The sequence below is a fragment of the Ranitomeya variabilis genome, chromosome 2 (genome assembly GCF_051348905.1).
Source record: "Ranitomeya variabilis isolate aRanVar5 chromosome 2, aRanVar5.hap1, whole genome shotgun sequence".
In the NCBI taxonomy this organism is placed as follows: Eukaryota; Metazoa; Chordata; class Amphibia; order Anura; family Dendrobatidae; genus Ranitomeya; species Ranitomeya variabilis.
Genome location: NC_135233.1, coordinates 930,463,402 through 930,482,914, shown reverse-complemented (window position 1 = coordinate 930,482,914; position 19,513 = coordinate 930,463,402). Strand labels below are relative to the sequence as shown.

The window sequence follows — 19,513 nt, the reverse complement described above, 5'->3', positions numbered from 1 at the left end:
CATCAGCATCTCATCTAGACGAGTGTTAGTAAAATAACACGTGATTGGGAAAAATGTTTATTTGTAAACCTTCTTTTATTTAGAGATTGGAGAGGGAATATGACTGTCCTTGTACCATGGGAAAACCTAAAGTTGCCTTCAGGGAGACTGTTGCAAAATCTGTTCCGTGAGTATTTTCTGGAATATTACTTGTTCTTGATGCCTTCTGTGCTCATGAACGTCAGACGCTGTTCTCATCTGGATTGGTATCTGGCATGCGTTGTTGATTTTTGATTCTTAACCCTTCTGTTGGGTCCCATACGCTTTCTATCAACCACGGCTTCATTTCCTGCAATTCAGAGCGTTATCAGAACATTGTATTATAGTTTTAATCCTTTTAGTACATATTGTGAAGGCCATTGCTGGAAAATGTTGTGAATCCTATTGTGAAAATAGGGCCTGTAGGTGAGATCAGAAGATCCTAAAGGGAGTGTGTCAGCAGTTTTACCCCGTAAAGAAATGTTAATCCTTCTTGTGCTGTGATCACAAGTTCCTATAAGGGAATACCTTAATGTGCTGTGCCCTTGTTCTCTGCCCTGATTCTCGCCATGCTGTAAGCTGGTGTCCAGTCCAGAGACCACCTGAGCTGTCACTGACAGTTTGGTAATGTTGAGTGCAGAGAGCCCAGGACACTGTACATGAGGGGCCATGTTTGGAGCACGATCATGTGTGCCCGTAGTGAGGAAGCTGCCATTGTTCAGACCTCCGACATCTTATTTTTTCCAGTTCAGGATAGAGTACACTCACTTGTGTTTTGTTATGTTTGTTCATAGATGTTTTTACAGTTTCAATCCAAGTTATTCAACCCCCACTGCAAATAAGTTTATTAGCAAAATTCTCAAACTTTCTGCTGTTTGCAATAAACCAATGGAACAGGAACAATTTTCATAGCTCAACACAACTAATATAACAAGTGTTTTCTCCAAATTTAATACCACATGCCACTTTTACTGACTACAGCGGTCTCAGAATTGGGCCAGGTGCACACCACTGTATTTTCCATCAGAGTGTCATCCAACAAAACATTGGATCGCACTCGAACCGATGTTATTCCATGGGCTCTCGCACAAGTCTGATTGTTTTCCTCGGACCGTCATGTCCAAATTTGATCAGATTATCGGATCGCACTTGACCATGCAAGCCAATGAGTATGTGGAAAGCATTGGACTGCACGTGACTTTTTAAATGGATATCTAAATAAATTGAAATATTTTTTGTAATAGGAAATTTTGGCTACTTGTTTCTTATGGACAGAATTTTTCAAACTGTTCATGACACACATCTGTAGTACTTAGTAGAGCACCATTTGGCTTTTAAGGCTAGGTTCACATCGCGTTAAACCGGATGCGCTGATGCACAAAATCGTTTTGTTACAAATGCGCTAACGCATGGTACCATTGCATCGGCACGCGTTAGCAATTGAGGTCTATGCACAGCAAACCCGTCCATTTACTGTGCGTTAGACACCTAAAGTGCCCGAAAACACGGTAAACCATGTTCGAGGGTACATCACAAAGTATCGCATCACCGCTAACGCATGCTGATTTTGACATGCGTTTGGATGCGTTACGATAATGTAAGTCTATGGGCGTATTAACGGATCCGTTACATAGCGCTAGTGCCGCTAAGTAACAGATCCGTTAAACGGATCGCCCTAACGCAATGTGAACCTACTCTAAGACGTGCTGCAAACATGATGCATAGCCAGACACCACGTTTTGGCAATGTTCCTGAGGAATTTGGCCTATTCCTCATGGCAATGGCCTCCTACATCACCGTGCTTCACTCCCTGGTGGTTTGTTTTCAGAACAGAATCCAAAACCTCCTGCAGCATATTTGTGATTGAGCACATGGGAACCAACTTTTCTGGTGCTTTTGGCTCGGGCTGCGATGTGCAAAGCATGGAGCCCTTCAGCATTTAGTATCTGCCTTTAGGGCTCATGCAGACGTTTGTGGATCTCCGTCTAGTCACGGACAGCAATGCACGCTCTGGCGCCAGGCCTCCCGACCAGAGTATGACTAGCTCGTATATCTCTATGAGGCTGTCTCACTCCGGTCAGGAGTCCCGCGGCCAGTCCGTCCATTGCTGTTGGTGCTCAGACCGATTTGCACAGACATTTCAATGCACCTAACTTTGCAAACTGAAACCTCAGTGCCTGCTGCCATAAAGTCCTACTGCAGGTCCTCTGCGCTCGCGGGACGGTTATTGACCACTGGCATCTTCATGTACCTTGTAGCAGTCAGGACACGTCCTCTTCCTGCGACATCCAGGTGGTCCTTCCCTGTGAACTCTGCCTCCACTCGTGTCAATAGGAACATTCAATACCTTTTACGTCTTTTTATGTCCTTCTCTTTGTGCAAGGCAATGGAGGCCTATGAGAAATGGGCTAATGTTCCTCAGGAGCGCTGACATCCGGCTCTGCATCACGTTGGCAGCAGGTCATAACAGCCAAAGCTGCTCTCCTGTGCACTAGACAATACTGATACTGCACGAGTCATTAAGTGACATTTTGTGTTGCAACTGGAGAAACCACTTGTAAGATTCGTTTTGTGAGCTACTTAAATTTGTTTTTATTCACACACTGACCGAGAGGAATCATCTCTGGTTAGGAAGAGACCTATGCTTTAGATGTTAAAAATGTATAACTTTTATTTGAAAATGTATATATTAAAATTTACTATTTAAAAATAGACTACACCCATGATAACCAGGCTAAAGTTCCAGTGCCAATGTAAACTAAGTAGTGTGTAATAGCCTCAAACTGATTGTAATCAGAAGTTACCATAAATGTGGTTTTCAGCATATAAATTGAATGTTGGCACTCGTGGTTTAAATGCACATTTACATACAGCTAGTAATCAGTATGGAGGAAAAGGGTCTGGATGTATTGTAGCTACACCCTGATGCTGCTGTTTCGCCACGCTTCTTCAGGGGGACGGGGGGGTGTTAACAAAGAAAGTGAATGGAGCTCTATAAATACTGACAAATGGCCAATATGATGCTTATGTTAATAAATCAGGCTACCCAGGGTATTGTCAGCGCATGAACTGCCTGCTGGCTTCTTGTTGGTCGAATAGTAACTTGCGGTTCCTGCATGTTGGAACGCAAGCGTGGTACACATACTGCCCCTAGTGCTCAGGACTGGAAGTCGCAGAGAGCCACAGGTAGCGCATGCGTACAACCCTGGATGGTGATGTTAATAGCAGGGGTATTGGTCACAGTGTCGAGAGATGTATAAAAGGGGCAGAACAGATTTTGCTTCGTGTCCAATATAAATGGGATTAAAATATAAAGTAATATGCAATATCAGGGGCCATTACATATTGATACTGGATAAAAGAGGTGTAAATAAGAGTGAAAGTATATGTCGAGAAGATATGAAAAAGTTAAAATGTTATTGAGTGAATGAATAAATTGGTGAACAAATAAGTGGGAAACAGGTGAGCAAATATGTATAGTATAAGTCTGTAATAAAAGGTACCTTAGAGAGTAAAAATGAATATTACAAAAATGTAAGACTATAATAAGACTATGATGGACATGGATGTTGAAAATAGTGATTAATGTGCAGATAATGTGAAAAAAATTGTTTTGGTTCTGTTTATTGCAAACAGACAGAAGTTTGTAACTTTTGCAATTGCCCCTAATTTATGGTGGGGGTTGAGTAATTTGCAGCTGTAACTACCATATTGAGGGTAAGTTCACACTGGGTGTTTTTTTAGCTTTTTTTTCTGCAGCAAAACCTGATCTCTTGGCAGGAAAAGAGTATGTATTCCTTGTTTTTTCTTGAGTTTTTTTGCATTCAGCAAAACCTGATACCTGCGTTTTTTGTTGCATTTTTGGTGCGTTTTTTCACTATCATTTACTTCAATGGGTGAAAAACTCTGAAAAAACGCTGAAAGAAGTGACATTCTCCATTGTGCAAAAAAAAAACATGCAAAGCACAAAATACTGATGACAAAAAAGCCAAGTGGTGTGCATGATATTTCTGAAATCTCATAGACTTTGCTGGTGCTGTAATGTACAGCTGAAAATTTGCATTAAAAAAAACACTGCAAAATCACCTAGTGTGAACTTAGCCTAACCTGTGTGACTGATTATCTGCAGATTATCCCCGTTGTTGGTTACTGTTCACATTTACCTGTGTCACCATCTGGTGGATCAGCACTTCGTAATGGAATTCTAGGGCGGCATCGTCCCTTTTCTGTAGAGATTAATCATCATGTTAGAGCTATGTTGTCCTAAATATCTACATCACCAGCCCATGATATGGGACACTGCGATGGTCACTAATCTGGGATCGTGTCTATATTCCCACTGCATGCCAGTGGCTATAGGAGAGTGCAATGTGAGCAGGACGTCCTAGCTTCTTGTGTACGTACTATGTGCACACGCTGGCGGACGCTCATGGTACCAGCGGAGGGTAGCAGTCATGGCAATCTGTTGCAGCTCACAACTTGGGGCAGTGATTGTGTCTTTCTAGTGTAGATTCTTTTAGGTTATAGCACAGTCACAAGTGTAAAGACAGCGCTACCGGGACAGACACTGCACAAGCAGAGACTGCGGACAGATTTTGGCCCCCAAGCGCATTGTGCACTGGGCCACGAGTAATACATGAGTAACTATGTTATATATTATGGGGTTATTCACATTTTGCAGATATTCATTGGTGATAGTAGGGTGGGAGCCCGGAAGCGTCTGGGTGGGCTCCACTATGCTATATGGGTAACTTCTGCAGAAGTAAATGGGGGTTACAGAAACCTCAAACTACACAGCGTCTTAGACAGAAACCTGGCAAAGTCCTAAATCATGGAATAAAGTCCGGGCCTGCAGAGTTCAGGGACCAGGGCACATTCAATGTATGTCCCTCATATCCACAGATATTCTATGGATTATGGTAAATGGCCTCTGTCACTGCCAAAGTCAGCATTAAAGGGACTATACAGTGCTGTGTGCTTATCCTATAAGGATCACACTAGGACTGTACCCGTTACTGGTACCGTGTCTGCGAGCAATACTATTAGGCTATGTGCATCTTTTTTTCCCTTTTGCACCGCTTGCCTTCTATAGCCCCTGTGTTTCACTATTTTGGCTGCAAAATGAATGATCTAAGAATCTGTCAGTGATCTTGTTCTGATAAGAGAGCTTATAACTCTTTTGTCTGCCTTTTTCTGATCATTTCTCAGCTGGTTTATGACCACAAAGTTCAGCTCAACTCTAACCTGGACTATAGTTACCAGTCCACACAGAGAAGCTCTCAAACACAGGAGAAAAGTGGTACCAACTCCCCATCAGAATGGGCTCACTGATGGATTTTTAGTTAACTCACCCTGTAGCCAGCAATAGACAGTGCCACACAGACACTATAGAAGGCAAACGGTGCAAATTGTTAATGAAAGTCAATTGCAAAGTACATGCTTTTAAGTAATTAATAATGCCCCCTGTGACAGGATCGCTGTGTGTGAGGGGAGATATGTATCACCAAGATTGCTCAATTCTGTGATCTAAAACCCCCCAGTTTCTCACCAGCAGGATATGTGCTGAAGGGGTTAAAACCAGTCATTACAAGGGTCTGGGTTTTTGGTGAGTAGGTGAGAGATGGGCGGACGACTACTCAACATATCTCCACCTCAATGGTGATGTTGGCAGAGATAAATGTGCAACCACTGTTTTGTTTTATTTTGTTTTTCTGTCTGGTCTGTTGGGAGGAAGGAAGGAAGCCTCCGGGCTGATGCTCCAGTGGGAGTCACAGTGTGTTGTCCCAGAAGGCTGGAGCCATACTGGGAAGGATGGTGTATGGACTTTAGATTTTCATTTGTGCCAGAAAGGCTGTTTTGTGTTATTACTTTGCTATGTGGTTTATGAAGCGGTAAACCCCCAGAGACTTTCATATAAAGTGCTCCTGTGTCTGCCTCGGGGAGCAGCGGAGTGAGCCGACCTGCCCCACCCCGAACATGTCCATATCCTATACTGAAATACAGAGGTCCTCTCCGTCACTACAAAATAAAATATTCCCTTTATGTGTTGGACTTACCACCTCTGTAACCTTGTTAATGACAACCATACTGTAAAGTGTTTCTTCTGTGGAGTTTTGCCACTTGACAAAAGAACAAGAAGCCAGTGCCAGGTGCCAGATGGGCTCCATATCGGGGGCTATATTGCCAAATTTATCTGCAATATGACATAATGAGGATACATCAGCGGCCTGCCTTATCTGTTATACATGCAGTAATAAGCTCAGGTTACCTGGGATGTCTACGGCTACCAGTGGCTCCGAGCGGCTCCGTATCCTGCTGTAGAACGCGTTGTCTTTGGCGGCGGTGTAGTTGGGCGGCTCAGGCTGCAGTCTGTACGTCACATCAGGAGCAGTTTGCTTATTTGTGTAGTACAGGACCTCAGCAGTGCATTTTATGGCTTCTTCCTGAGGAGAAAGTGACCATTTATATTGATTTGTATATATTATATACTTCAAATAAGAACAACTATTTAAAGGGGTCGTCCACTTTATCTTTGTTCATGTCGGGCATATGATTTGTTGGCACTTACTAAAATATAAGTACTACAGGTTCTCCTGCTCTTGGTGCAGCCTTTCTCGCAGACTGCACAGCTTTCCTGGCTGCTGATGGAGGAGCCTGTAACCAGACCTGTTCATCAGCTTCCTCCAATCAAACATTAAATGGCCAACGCCTGTAATTGGTAATTAAACTGTACTTTTGCTGGCCTAAAATCAATTTTGAATATGTCAACACTTATAGGGAACCTGTCAGCAGGATTTTTCTGAATAAACTACAGACAGTGTCAGGTCGGCGCCGTTATACTGATTAAAATGATACCTTGGTTGATGAAATCCGTCTTGTGGTCGTTGTTTAATTTGTACTTGTAATTTTACATACTGCATAAAATATGGTAAAAAAAAATCACATTCATCAGGCAGGCGGCTGCACTGTAGCATCATAAGGTGGATATTATTCATGTATTCATTTTATTTAGACATAGTTTTGTTGGAAAAAAACCTTTTTGTGCAGTAGCATCTATTGGAACGTGACAGATGCTACTGCCCAGCTGCGGCCATCGGCACCATTTTGAGTAAGATAGTTGTTTTGTTGAGAAAAAAAAATCTTAACGAAAATGTTGGCCGCACCTGTGCAGTTATATCTGTCACGTTCCAATAGCTCCTACTGCGCAGCTGGCGCCATTTTGCTAGAGAAAAAAAACATGAGGCTCCATCAAGATGGCGCCGGCGGTGCCTGCTCAGTAGCATTGTTCCAATAGATGTAACTGCTCAGGTGCCATCAGCGCCATCTTCATGGAGCCTCATTTTTTTTTTTCTCTTATCAAAATGGTGGCTGTGCCTGCGCAGTAGCATATATTGGAACGATGATTTTTTTCCCCCCAATAAAACTGTCTAAATAAAATGTATACATGCATATTATCCCCTGTATCCTGCTATAGAGCAGCCGCCTGCCCAATGAATGTGATTTTTTTTTTTTTTTTTAAACCATTTTCTACGCATTATGTAAAATAGGGGCAGGTCAGTGAGGGATCAGTGACCCTCATAAGCCCATACAGATGAATAGCTAATCAGAGCACCTCATGAAGACCCCGCACAGGCCGCCCCGGAGCACGGGCACATCATTTGCTAAAAATAAAGATTTAAACAACCACAAGACGGATTTAATCAACCAAGGTATCATTGTAATCAGTATAACGGCGCCGACCTGACACTGTCTGTAGGTTACTGAGCACAATCCTGATGACAGGTTCCCTTTAACCATGTGAAATCAGACCTCATCAAGCTGGATTTCTTATGTTATGCCTCCAGCACATTTATTATGCCTTTTAACAAACCTGAGTTCCCGTGATAGTCTGTGTCCGACATGTCCTGTCATCTAGGGCTCTACCCACCACAGCTGCCAGACACTTCTGCACGTTTGCTACAGTCATGAGTTTGAGAAATCCCTATTAGGCTGGTGTAGGGAATGATGTGGTGACCGCAGGCGATCAGAGATGGTGGCACACATAGTGCCGTATATAATGGACACTGTGTTAACCATTTGTGGCTCGGTTCCATTAGGTTGCTAAGTGCTCACCTTATTCAGGGCATCTTGTATACTGAACTTCAGGTAATATTTATTACCCAACCCTGGGATAGCCTGTTAAAAAAGAATACATCCTTTTATTTTTCCTTTCTCCATATGTTCCCAACGTCTGTCCCGATTTTGTCCGTCTTACCTCCCTGCTGGCCGTTTTCTCATTCTGAGGATCATAAAGCCGGTTTGGCCCCCCTAGTTTGTAGTTAATGTGGCTCATAACAACCCCTACTGCTCTGGAGGTCGGGTAATGGGAGGGATTAAGCTTTTCCATGATTGGTCTTCCCTGGCTCCCACACAGGACACAATGCATGGAGGTCTGCTCTGTACAGGAGAATGTATAACTCCAGAAGAGGAAGCTGTGACCAGGAAGCTGTGGCCTGACCCCGCAGGAAGGGAGGGCCGCACTCTGAACGCTGGCTGCCAGTGACTGGAGAGACAAGTTTACCTCACATCTCTGCTTACACAGCAGATTAGAGCACATGAAGGCTTTCACATGACCTCGCCAGTGATTGCAGTGAGAGGTGCAGCCATTATACGCTGTGCTGTACATAGGAGATAAGCATCGTATTAATGCTGCTCAGAAAACCTGTTCATGAATGGAGCTTTCTCCATAGACTACTAGTACAGAAGGCAGATCCCAAGAGCTAGATTTGTACAGCCATTGAGCCGACAAAGAATCATGGATGATTTCAGCTCTGAAGTTGTGAATGCTGCTGTAATATAGTAGGGAGTGCTTTGTAAATTTGTGACATATTGTTCTACATTTTCAGGTTTGATTTCACTCATAAGAAGCAGTCTGGTGGGGCTGGCCAATACGGTAAAGTCATTGGCCATATCGAGCCGCTGGAAGCCGAAAATAACACAAAGGTGGAATTTGAAGACAGGACTGTAGGAACAAATGTCCCCAAACAGTTTGTTCCTGCTGTGGAGCAGGTGAGTGAGTGACCCAGAGCTTGGATGCTACAATTGCTCCATGGGTATCGGAAATGAGCCTACATTTGTACAATGTTCAGGTGTGTATTATACCTAGCTGCGGGATGTAATCCGTCTTTTCAGACTCTTTGTAGTTTGGTTGAGGTGGCCATAGACTTGTTCAGCTGGATATATCTAAGGTTTATGGGCATCGTTGGGGAATTGGGAGACAATGAAGGGATTTGCGGACGGGAAAATCTGAGGAATAGCAAGGTGAGAGGTTGATTAGTCGTGCAGCAGAGTGAAGGATGGACTAGAGAGATTCGAGAGTGTTAGCAGGGAGGCCACGGAGGAGGATATTGCAGTAGGTGGGAGATGAGGGTACGCACTAACATTTTAGTAGATTCAAGGTTGAGAAAAGGACGAATTCTGGAAATATTTTTGAGTTGAAGGCTGCCGGAGGTGGCGAGAGCTTTGGATGTGCGGTTTGAAAGACAGTGCAGAGTCGAGAGTTACTCAGAGGCAGCAGACTTGCGGTACAGGGTAAAATGTAATATTTATTGTGGATAGATCACGTTGGAGAGTTAGGTGAAATGGAGGACAGATTGACTTCAGGTTTGTCCACATTGAGCTTTAGGAAGTGTGATGAGCAGGCAGTTATACCTGATTGACACTCAAGAATTTTAGTCAGCAGAGAGGTGACTTCTGGGCTGGAGAGATAGATCTGAGTGTCATCAGTGTATAGATGGTACTGGAAGCCATGGGACTTTGATTCGTCCCCAGAGGTATAGATTGAGGAGACTAAGGGTCCCAGTACAGAGCCTTGACTGATACCAACAGAGAGAGGGTGGGATGAGGAGGTAGTGAGGGAGTGGAAGACATTAAATGTGCAGTTGGAGAGGTATGAGAAGATCGAGGAGAGGGCAAGGTCTTTGACACCATGGGAAGACAGGATTTGTAGTAGGAATGGTGGTCAATTGTGTTGATAGTAGAGTATAAGTCTAGAAGGAGGAGTACAGAGAGTTGTCTGTTAGCTTTGACAGTAAGGAAGTCCTTTTCAATGCCAAGGGCAGTTTCAATGGAGTGATGAGGACAGAAGCCGGATAGTAGTTTGTCAAAGAGGAGTGAGTTAAATGAGAGATGGGATGAAAGTTCAGCATGGACATGCTGTTCAAGGCGTTATGAGGCGAATGCGAGTAGCGGCGATAGCTGAACGTAGAGGTCGGGTTGATGGATGTATTCTTTAGATAGGTATGATAGTGGAATGTTTGAAAGCAGAAGGGAAGGTAACAAAGGTTAGCGATAGGTTGAAGAGATGGGTTAGGGCTGAGATAAGCATGGTGGTGAGGTTGGGAGGAGGTGGGATGGGGTCAAGCGCACAAGTGGTGAGGTGTGATATGGAGAGGAAATGAGCATCAGTCTCCATCCAGGCGCTAAGAGTAGGTTCAGACTATCGGGAATTGGCAGCGCTTTGGTCGCAGCACGTGTTCGCTGAGTCTGCCGTGTATTGAATGTAGGTGAATCTGCATGTGTTACTGACTCGCATCTCCGCAAGAGAAATAGACATGCTGCGATCTGGAGAGACGCGCTGCATGTCAGTCTCCGTGGTTGAGCCGCAGGCGTCTCTGGAAACATATTGGAGATGGCATTTCTTGAAATCCCATCCACTATGCTGTAACAGCTGGGCGCTGCAGTTTGGACACTGCGGATGTGCACAGCGTCCAACCCACAGCATTTATTGATCATCTGCACGTGACATGAAAGAACTTACTCTAGAAGAATGGAACAAGATGATGGAATATGTCGCCAACTTGTTCATTCCATGCCTAGAAGACTTGGTGCTGTCCTTAATAACCTTGATAATCATGAAGGTCATACAAAATACTAGATGTAGTTATTTTTGATGTGGGTTGTACTCATTTTTGCATCAACTAATTTGAGTAAAGCTGAATATTTTGTAATTAAAGTTACATTCTAAACCTTATTTTCTTATGTGTTAAATAATGTATGACACTCAGTCTTGCCAAAATTTTGCCGATCACAAAAATAAATCTGATTTTAAAATTAAATTTTCTCTCCTTTGCTATGATCTAATGGATCAGAGAAGAAAGAAATGGGGTCTCCTAAGCCCACCTCCCCCCCCCCCCCCCCCCGCCGCTCTATTCCTCTGCCCTCCACGTCATCTTCCATTGCGTCCGCCGAGATCTGCTGGCCAGTACCTGGAAACAGGGAATTTTTAATATTGGTTCCTTTTGATCACTGTGATCACTTCCCTTCACCAACTTAGGCCCCTTTCACACATCAGTTTTTTGCCATCAGTCACAATCCGTTGGCTCAACGGATCCATCGCAGATTGTGAAAAACTGATGCGACTGATTCGTTTTTCGGCGGATCCGGTGGAAAAATGGATCCGTCGCATCAGTTTCCTTCTGTTTTTTCAACCGTTTTACAACTGATCCGTTTTTTAAAAACACCCAATGGGAGGCTCCCAAACATTATTGGCTACTGAAAACCTATATATACAGTGTTTCTACACCCCACCTTTGACAGGTTGTAGAGCAAGTGGCATAAATGGAAGGTGTGATTGCGAACATTATTAAGATCTATGTGGATTTTACTTTTGAGGCGAATCGTTTGGAAGCAATCGTTCTTGAAAAGGAGCGAGAAAGACATTGCATCATGCGTCGTTTTTGAATCCACCCAATCACTGCACTGAGAATGACACGTGGGGTGTATTATACATCGGAGCATGCTCAGTTAAAAATACTGAATCCATCCCCGGATTCTGTCATATGATGGATCCGGTGCCCATAGGCTTCTATTCGAGCAAACAACGGACGGCGACGGATCTGTTGCTGTCCAATTTTTCGACATACACAAAAAACGTTACTTTGTGCGTCATCTCCGGCCGCCGGACAAACAGTTTTCGACGGATCCGGCGAAAGGTGGATAAAACGTGAGACCATCCGTCGCTAATACAACTCTGAGAAAAAACGGATCAGGCAGCATCAGTTGTCGGATTCTTTTTTTCAAAACTCGACGGATTGCGACTGATGGCAAAAGACTGATGTGTGAAAGGGGCAGACTATTTAGTGCTGATGCATCACACACAAATCGAATTACAAAAATATTTACACACTGGTTGCAATGTAACAAAATGGGTAAAAAGCCAAGGGGTGATACTTTCCCTAGCCACTGTAGTTAAATGGGTTGTCCTCATTCAGAAAATCTCAGTCCCTGGGTGCAGCTTGTTGAAAACAAATGAACAGCACTTCACTCAACCGGGTTCAGTGTTGGGTCCGTCACTTGTGGTATGTCACTTCTGCTGTTGGCCGCTATGAGCGAGGTGGTCCCTCTACACTGGCAGAGCTGCTGAACTCACTGATTGACTGCAGCGCTGTCAGTGTGACATCAGCAGCTCTGAGGCGAATATTGGATACCAGGAGCCAAAGCAGAGACTCGACACTGGACCAGGAGATGGTGAGTAAAGAGCATTTGTATTTTTTGGTTTTTTTTGGGGGGGAGGGTTGGAGAGTCTGTACAATCTTTGATGCCAGCTTTTGCCATACTGCCATACTTATGAAGTCTGTTTTCTGTTTCTGAAAGGGTTTCCGTGAAGCCTGTGAGAAAGGCCCTCTTACCGGACACAAGATTTCCGGCATCCGCTTTGTCCTGGAAGATGGCGCTCACCACATTGTGGATTCCAATGAAATCTCCTTCATTAGGGCAGGAGAAGGAGCAATAAAGCAAGGTACTTGAGTCTTGTCGCCTTACCTGGATGGAATTGTTGAAACAACAGGGATTTGTTCTTGTTTGTGTATGTATTGATATCACGTACTTCCAGTGACATTAACAAGACGCCTGCTTTGCTTGAGACCTTAGAAGTACGTGCCTTCACTTATTAATTTGGGGCCGCCCCGCTGCACCTCTTATGTGCTGTACTTTTTAGGCTTCCATACCCAGCAAAAGTCCAAAAAAGATATAGACACCTGTTTGCCTACATTTGATAAAAAAAAAACCTACAGCAATGCTATGAGGTGTCCTGCACTTATTACTTGATGACATGGACTTTTTAATGGTGAAGTTTGTAAACTGTCTTAACATAAAGGAGGTGTATTAAAGGGGATGTCCACTACTAGTCACTCCCAGTGTGAACAATTCCGGACCCAAATTAAAATAATAAAAAATGGACACTTGTCTCCCGCAGCTTTCCCCAGAGCTGATCTGACATTGTTGTCACATGTCTGCTGCAGTCAGTGAGCGGTCACTCATCAGCTGCAGCCTTTATTATTTCATCATGGTGGACATCTGCCCTACTGGAATATTCATGGTCTACAGCTGGAGAGACGTATTGACACCGGCATTTCATACACAGTACATAAATCCTAAAAAGTTTTAGGGCAAGCAAAATCTATGTCTGCAATGATCAGATGCAGATTCTTAGTTTTTTTATTTTAAAGGTAGGCTGTCAGCCCCAAAATGCCTCTTTAACTATACAATGACATAGGGAACATTGACCCTATAAAAATCATATGTGCACTGTTTAGATTACCGTATATACTTGAGTATAAGCTGAGTTTTTTCCAACACATTTTTTTGTGTTGTAAACGCCCCCCTCAGCTTAGGCTATGTGCACACGTTGCGGATTTTGCTGCGGATTCGCAGCGGATCTGCAGCTGCGGGTCCGCAGCAGTTTTCCATGAGTTTACAGTACCACGTAAACCTATGAAAAACAGAAACCGCTGTGCCCATGCTGTGGAAAAATACGCACGGAAACGCAGCGGTTTACATTCCGCAGCTTGTCAATTCTTTGTTTACGCCTGCTCCACAATAGGGATCCGCAGGTGTAAAACCGCAGGTGGAATCCGCATAAAGTCCACGGCAAATCCGCAGGTAAAACGCAGTGCCTTCCGACTTGGGAAGGGGTGAGTATTCCGGCAGCTGTGCTCTGCTTGTGAGCAGCATATGACGTCTCTGCTATGCGCTTGTTACAAGCATAAAGCAGCTGCTGGCACCGGAACAAGCCGCTGTGAGGGAGCGCAGGAAGGTAAGTATAATGGTTTATTTTTATGTTTTTTGATTGGGGGCCATGCATACGAGGATAGTGGTGAGGAGCCATACATACAAGCATAGGGGTTGAGGAGCCATGCCTACACGGTTAGTGATGGGAGCCATGCATACCAGGATAGTGGTGAGGAGCCATACATACAAGCATAGGGGTTGAGGAGCCATGCCTACACGGTTAGTGATGGGAGCCATGCATACCAGGATAGTGGTGAGGAGCCATGCATACAAGGATAGGGATTAGGAGCCACGCATACCAGGATAGGGGTGAGGAGCCATGCATACACGGATAGTGATGGGGGCCATGCATACCAGGATAGTGGTGAGGAGCCATGCATACAAGGATAGGGGTGAGGAGCCATGCATACCAGGATAGGGATGGGGGCCAATCATACCAGGATAGGGATGAGGAGCCACGCATACCAGGATAGGGATGAGGGCCACTCATACCAGGATAGGGATGAGGAGCCGTGCATACCAGGATAGGGATGAGGGGGCCATGCATACCAGGATAGGGGTGAGGAGCCATGCATGCAAGGATAGGGATGAGGAGCCATGCATACAAGGATAGGGATGGGGGCCAATCGTACCAGGATAGGGATGAGGAGCCAATCATACCAGGATAGGGATGAGGAGCCAATCATACCAGGATAGGGATGAGGAGCCATGCATACCAGGATAGGGATGAGGAGCTATGCGTACAAGGATAGGGATGAGGAGCTATGCATACAAGGATAGGGATGGGGGCCAATCATACCAGGATAGGGATGAGGAGCCAATCATACCAGGATAGGGATGAGGAGCCATGCATACCAGGATAGGGATGAGGAGCCATGCATACCAGGATAGGGATGAGGAGCCATGCATACAAGGATAGGGGTGAGGAGCCACGCATACCAGGATAGGGATGGGGGCCAATCATACCAGGATAGGGATGAGGAGCCATGCATACCAGGATAGGGATGAGGAGCCATGCATATCAGGATAGGGATGAGGAGCCATGCATACCAGGATAGGGATGAGGGGGCCATGCATACCAGGATAGGGATGAGGAGCTATGCATACCAGGATAGGGATGAGGAGCCATGCAGACCAGGATGAGGGGTCAGGAGGCCGTGCATACAAGGATGGGGATGAGGGGACAATGCATACCAGGCTTATACTCGAGTTAAACAGTTTTCCCATTTTTTGTGTGTAAAATTAGGTGCCTCGGCTTATACTCAAGTATATACGGTAATAGTGATTAGTCTAAATTGCATTTTGAGAATGACAGACTCCCTTTAAATAAATTGGTCGGCTGAAATATTTTGCCCCCGGTTTAGATTTTGTAAATGAGTAGGAACTGGCCTACTTGGTTTGAACCCTCAGATTCAGTGCAGGCTGCTTCTGATCTGTGCCAGCACGTGAAGTCATCTGATGTTTCACTGGTGAAGTTCTATCCCGCGGTGTCCTGACACACATGAATTATCATCACTGACTTCTGGGGCTGGCGCAGACTTCGGAGTGGCCCGTTCTGGATCCGCATGGGTGACCGCAGGGGAGTATGGCGCTGAGAATTTGCAGGCAGGAAGTTGCTACCTGCCTGGCGCCGATCTCTGCTGACTTAGTGCGGTCACTGACTGCTCCTGCCGGTGATTCTTCTGCTTCATTTGACCTCCAATCAACAGAGCAGTTTTTTCTCTTCCATTCTGCCCTGTCGGCAGGCTGTCATGCTGATTGACAGTCGCACAGTTAGGGAGACATCACTAGTGCCGCCCTGTTGTCAGAGTGGAAGAGAAGAAGCTGCTCTGTTGAATAAGCGTCTCCAGCAGTGTCCACTCTGAGCCGACAGATCAGCAACTACCTCTGGTGGTTCTTGGCCCCAGAGGAAAAGCCCCTTTAATGATAAATGGTCAGTTTGCATATTTTTCCATGGAATGAAACCCGACTTTAAGCTGCAGAACTCTGCGTTCCATCCCAATATCAATTGTAACTTGCATTTTTTTTTCTGGCAGCTTTGGAGCAAGCAACGATTACCATCCTGGAACCAATAATGTCTGTGGAGGTTGTTGCACCTAATGAATTCCAAGGTCCTGTGATTGCTGGCATTAACCGAAGACATGGAGTGATTGTAGGACAAGACGGTTCTGAGGACTACTTTACACTTTATGCTAATGTAAGTATGTTAAAGGGAATGTGTCATCAAAAAATATTTTAAACATTTGAAGAAATGTAACAAAGTTAAAATAAAAATATATAAACTTTTTTATTGGTATAAAATATGAAAAAATAAAGGTTTTGATATTTTTCACTTTTAAACACTAGGGGGAGCAGCTGCTGAAATTTGCCATAAAAGCCTAGTGTTGCTCATTTTACAACTGCAGTAAATGTGGGCGGGGTCTGCTCACATGTGAGTATGACATCAACAAGGAGTTAATATTCTTGTTGTAGTCCTGACTCTTTGCATCATTTTTTTTTTTAGTTCGGTGCACAAAACCTTTTAAAGGCATGTGCGCACCTGGTGGAAATGCAGCAGATTTTTCATCAGAATTTTTGAGCAGAAAATTCACGGCATATTCGAGTACTAGCATTGTGTATGAATTCACAGCCATTCTCTGCAGAGAAACAAAATCTGCAACGTAAAGTGACCTGAGCTGAGCATTAACAATCTGCAGCCTGACCATTCATGCTGCGACTTCACTGTAGATGAAAGCCGTACCCGCTCTGCAGCAGATGCACAACGCGAGGAGATGCATGGAACATCCAAATGTAGTAATGTTACTGCTACTAATGCAATATTTCAAAAATGGTCCCAGGATGGTGCTAAAATAAAGAAAAAAAAGCATGCTCCCCAGCCGGACCCCAGGATAGGGCTTCTTCTGACTCAGCGGGTAAGACCCCTGCACTCAGTTAGCACCGGTGCTGATTGGCTGCAGCAGTTACCTGATAGCACCCTGTCAGTAGAGGAAGCGAGGAGACTGGCAGGGCACACCGGCTGCAGGAGTGCACTGTGTATTCAATGTTTCCCCCTCCCTGTTTCATTCATTTATTTATTTTTTGAGTATCTGCATCGACATGGGCCAATTTTGTAAAAAGTCTATTAGAAGTGGCCCGTCCCTTTTAGGTAATGCAGATTCCTGGACCCCAGTGCTGTGCCCTAAGTTTATTCATCCGTCCTAATGATCTTGTGATACGCTGACTGCACATGTGGATGGTTTGTGGAGTGTAATTCTGCCTTTGCTCAGTGTCACGCCTGCAGATTCTGTATCCAGTAGATGTACGGTGTGCTGACACTGCACAGTAAATTTTTTTTTCTCTTTTACATAAATTTATGCTTTACCTTATTCCGATCTCCATCCAGGGTACAGAATCAGACTGGCCCCCATTGTCGTTATATGCATTCCAATTCTCGATGTGTTATTTTTTTTATCCATTTTTTTTTTTCTTTTTAGGTTCCTCTTAATGATATGTTTGGCTATGCAAGTGAGCTCCGATCCTGTACAGAGGTATGTGTATCAAGAAGTGGGCGCCATATTTATCTCCTTTACTCCCCATTTACACGCTTGAGTTTTGTCTCCTTGTTCTGTCGTCTTTTGGGTTCTTTTCGTGGATAGAACACCTAGCTATTGTAGCCATCCTAGCCTGTGGCTCCATTCACACATCATTAGATGTGTCCCAGTTTGGATTGTGGCCGCCTGTGTTATAAAAGATGAACGTGTGAATTCGGCCTAACTGCCTGGGAGGAATAACGTGCTGCAGGATAGCGGTGGGTGCCGGAGCTGACCACATCCTATACGCCTCACCTCATGGCTGAAAGCCCTTAGCCGTCTCCCCTGACCTCCATATACTCGGTATATATTTAATGAGAAGGGATGGTCTAATGCCAGGTTTTTCTCTGCACAGAAAAGGATTGGGGATGTTAAAATCCGAAATACTTGTTTTCTATAGTAAACTCAGGAGACCACCCCAATTATGTTGGAGGTGGATATGTCATTAACCTCTTAAGGATGGGGTGATTTTTAATTTTTGCATGAAAATGTTTTTCTCCTTCCGTAGTAACAGACTTAAAAAACCATTTTTTCCATAGACCTGGCCTCATGAGGGTTTGTTTGTGGGTCATTAGTAGCAACGGCCGACATGTTGAAAGTCTTTTAAATGCTAGTCTGACACTTTACCATGGCAGTGAAGAGGTTAAGCCGATGCGATCAGAGCCAGCTCCGATTACATCAGTTACTGGCCATGTAACCCAGCTGTTGTGTAAAGAGTAGGCTCAGCTCCTTACTGTGAGGGCACTTGGCCATCACCAAGGGGGTATAAGGAACTGTGCAGAATGAGGGGTTTATGATGCAGCTCTCCCCCATCCATTTCTCTCGTCTCAGGTGGTTATTGATGTGTAACGCTGCACGTTCAGTGCTATTCACTGAAATCTTTGCCATGGACTGCACCTATAAACCGAAGATGTTACCACTGTTCACTGCATTGAATATTTCTGATTTCCTTACATTCAGTATGGCAATGTCCGGACTGTAAACTAGAAGCTGCAGTGTCTGTGTAGATCCACAATTCTGCAGTAAAGATGCAAGTTATCAGTATGATTGTTTTTGCTTTAGGGAAAGGGTGAATACACAATGGAGTACAGCCAGTACCTGCCATGCTTGCCTAGTACCCAGGAAGAATTGGCCACCAAGTACCTGGAAGCCACAGGCCAACTTCCAGCCAAGAAGGGAAAGTACAAGAGCTGATGATGTATCTCCAGCCGTCCGCTCTCCTCGCTACTCTGTGACTATTCCTCCCGAGTGTATGTATATATACGGACGTGGATGTCTCTGGGATGTGGACACCGCACACACTGGTTTTTGTAAAACTCTTTGGACATGAGTTGTGGTTCTGTCACCTGCAAATCCAGAGAAACTGCTGCTATACTGCAATGATCGGTGTCCTGACACAGAAGTCTTCATTTTATCCTTTCTGGATCCGACTGCTATTGAAGGTCACTGCTGGACCCACGTGTGGACTGTGAGTTCCGCACTGACGGACACTTGGATTTGTACTGCAGGCTGTAATAGTAAAGGCCTGTTGCTGTATGGTTCACCAGTGCTTGGTCAGGGAATAAATCATTTTATTATGAGACATGCTTTTTAATGGTAGCTCTCTGATATTGTCCGCTCACCCAGCCTTTCTAGACACATGTAGCAAAATAGAAATAAGACCTCATTCAGACGCCCTTTTTTTTTTTTTGTTTTTTTTTTACTAGATGAGTCAAAAAACAGCAGATTTTCATCAATGTTCTGGATCAAATTTTCAGTGCTGTTTAGTTTGTGTAGTTTTTACCATCCATTTTTCCCCAATTTTTTTTTTCCATGTGAACAACACTATAATGTAACTAGGGTGCAACCATTGTCAAGTTTTCCATAGACTAGTGTTT

General features: G+C 44.4%; 2 protein-coding genes across 4 annotated transcripts in view; one reads left to right on the top strand and one right to left on the bottom strand.

Moving 5' to 3' along the window:
- LOC143808228 (elongation factor G, mitochondrial) overlaps positions 1–19,218 on the top strand; it is a 31,330-nt gene extending 12,112 nt beyond the window's left edge. For all 3 annotated transcript variants that reach the window (XM_077290669.1, XM_077290670.1, XM_077290671.1), the window contains exons 13-18: positions 84–166; positions 8,904–9,066; positions 12,652–12,796; positions 16,104–16,264; positions 17,541–17,594; positions 18,699–19,218. In XM_077290669.1, coding sequence (XP_077146784.1) covers positions 84–166; positions 8,904–9,066; positions 12,652–12,796; positions 16,104–16,264; positions 17,541–17,594; positions 18,699–18,830 — 738 coding nt within the window. In that variant the 3' untranslated portion in view covers positions 18,831–19,218. The remainder of the gene's footprint in view (positions 1–83; positions 167–8,903; positions 9,067–12,651; positions 12,797–16,103; positions 16,265–17,540; positions 17,595–18,698) is intronic.
- Positions 162–8,477, bottom strand: LOC143808229 (latexin-like). Its single transcript, XM_077290672.1, has 6 exons — positions 8,273–8,477; positions 8,131–8,193; positions 6,287–6,461; positions 6,075–6,211; positions 4,182–4,244; positions 162–328 (listed from the first exon to the last, which is right to left on the bottom strand). Exons 1-6 carry the CDS (start codon positions 8,441–8,443, stop codon positions 221–223), a joined length of 717 nt encoding a protein of 238 aa, XP_077146787.1. The 5' UTR covers positions 8,444–8,477; the 3' UTR covers positions 162–220.
- Positions 19,219–19,513: the final 295 nt, after the last annotated feature.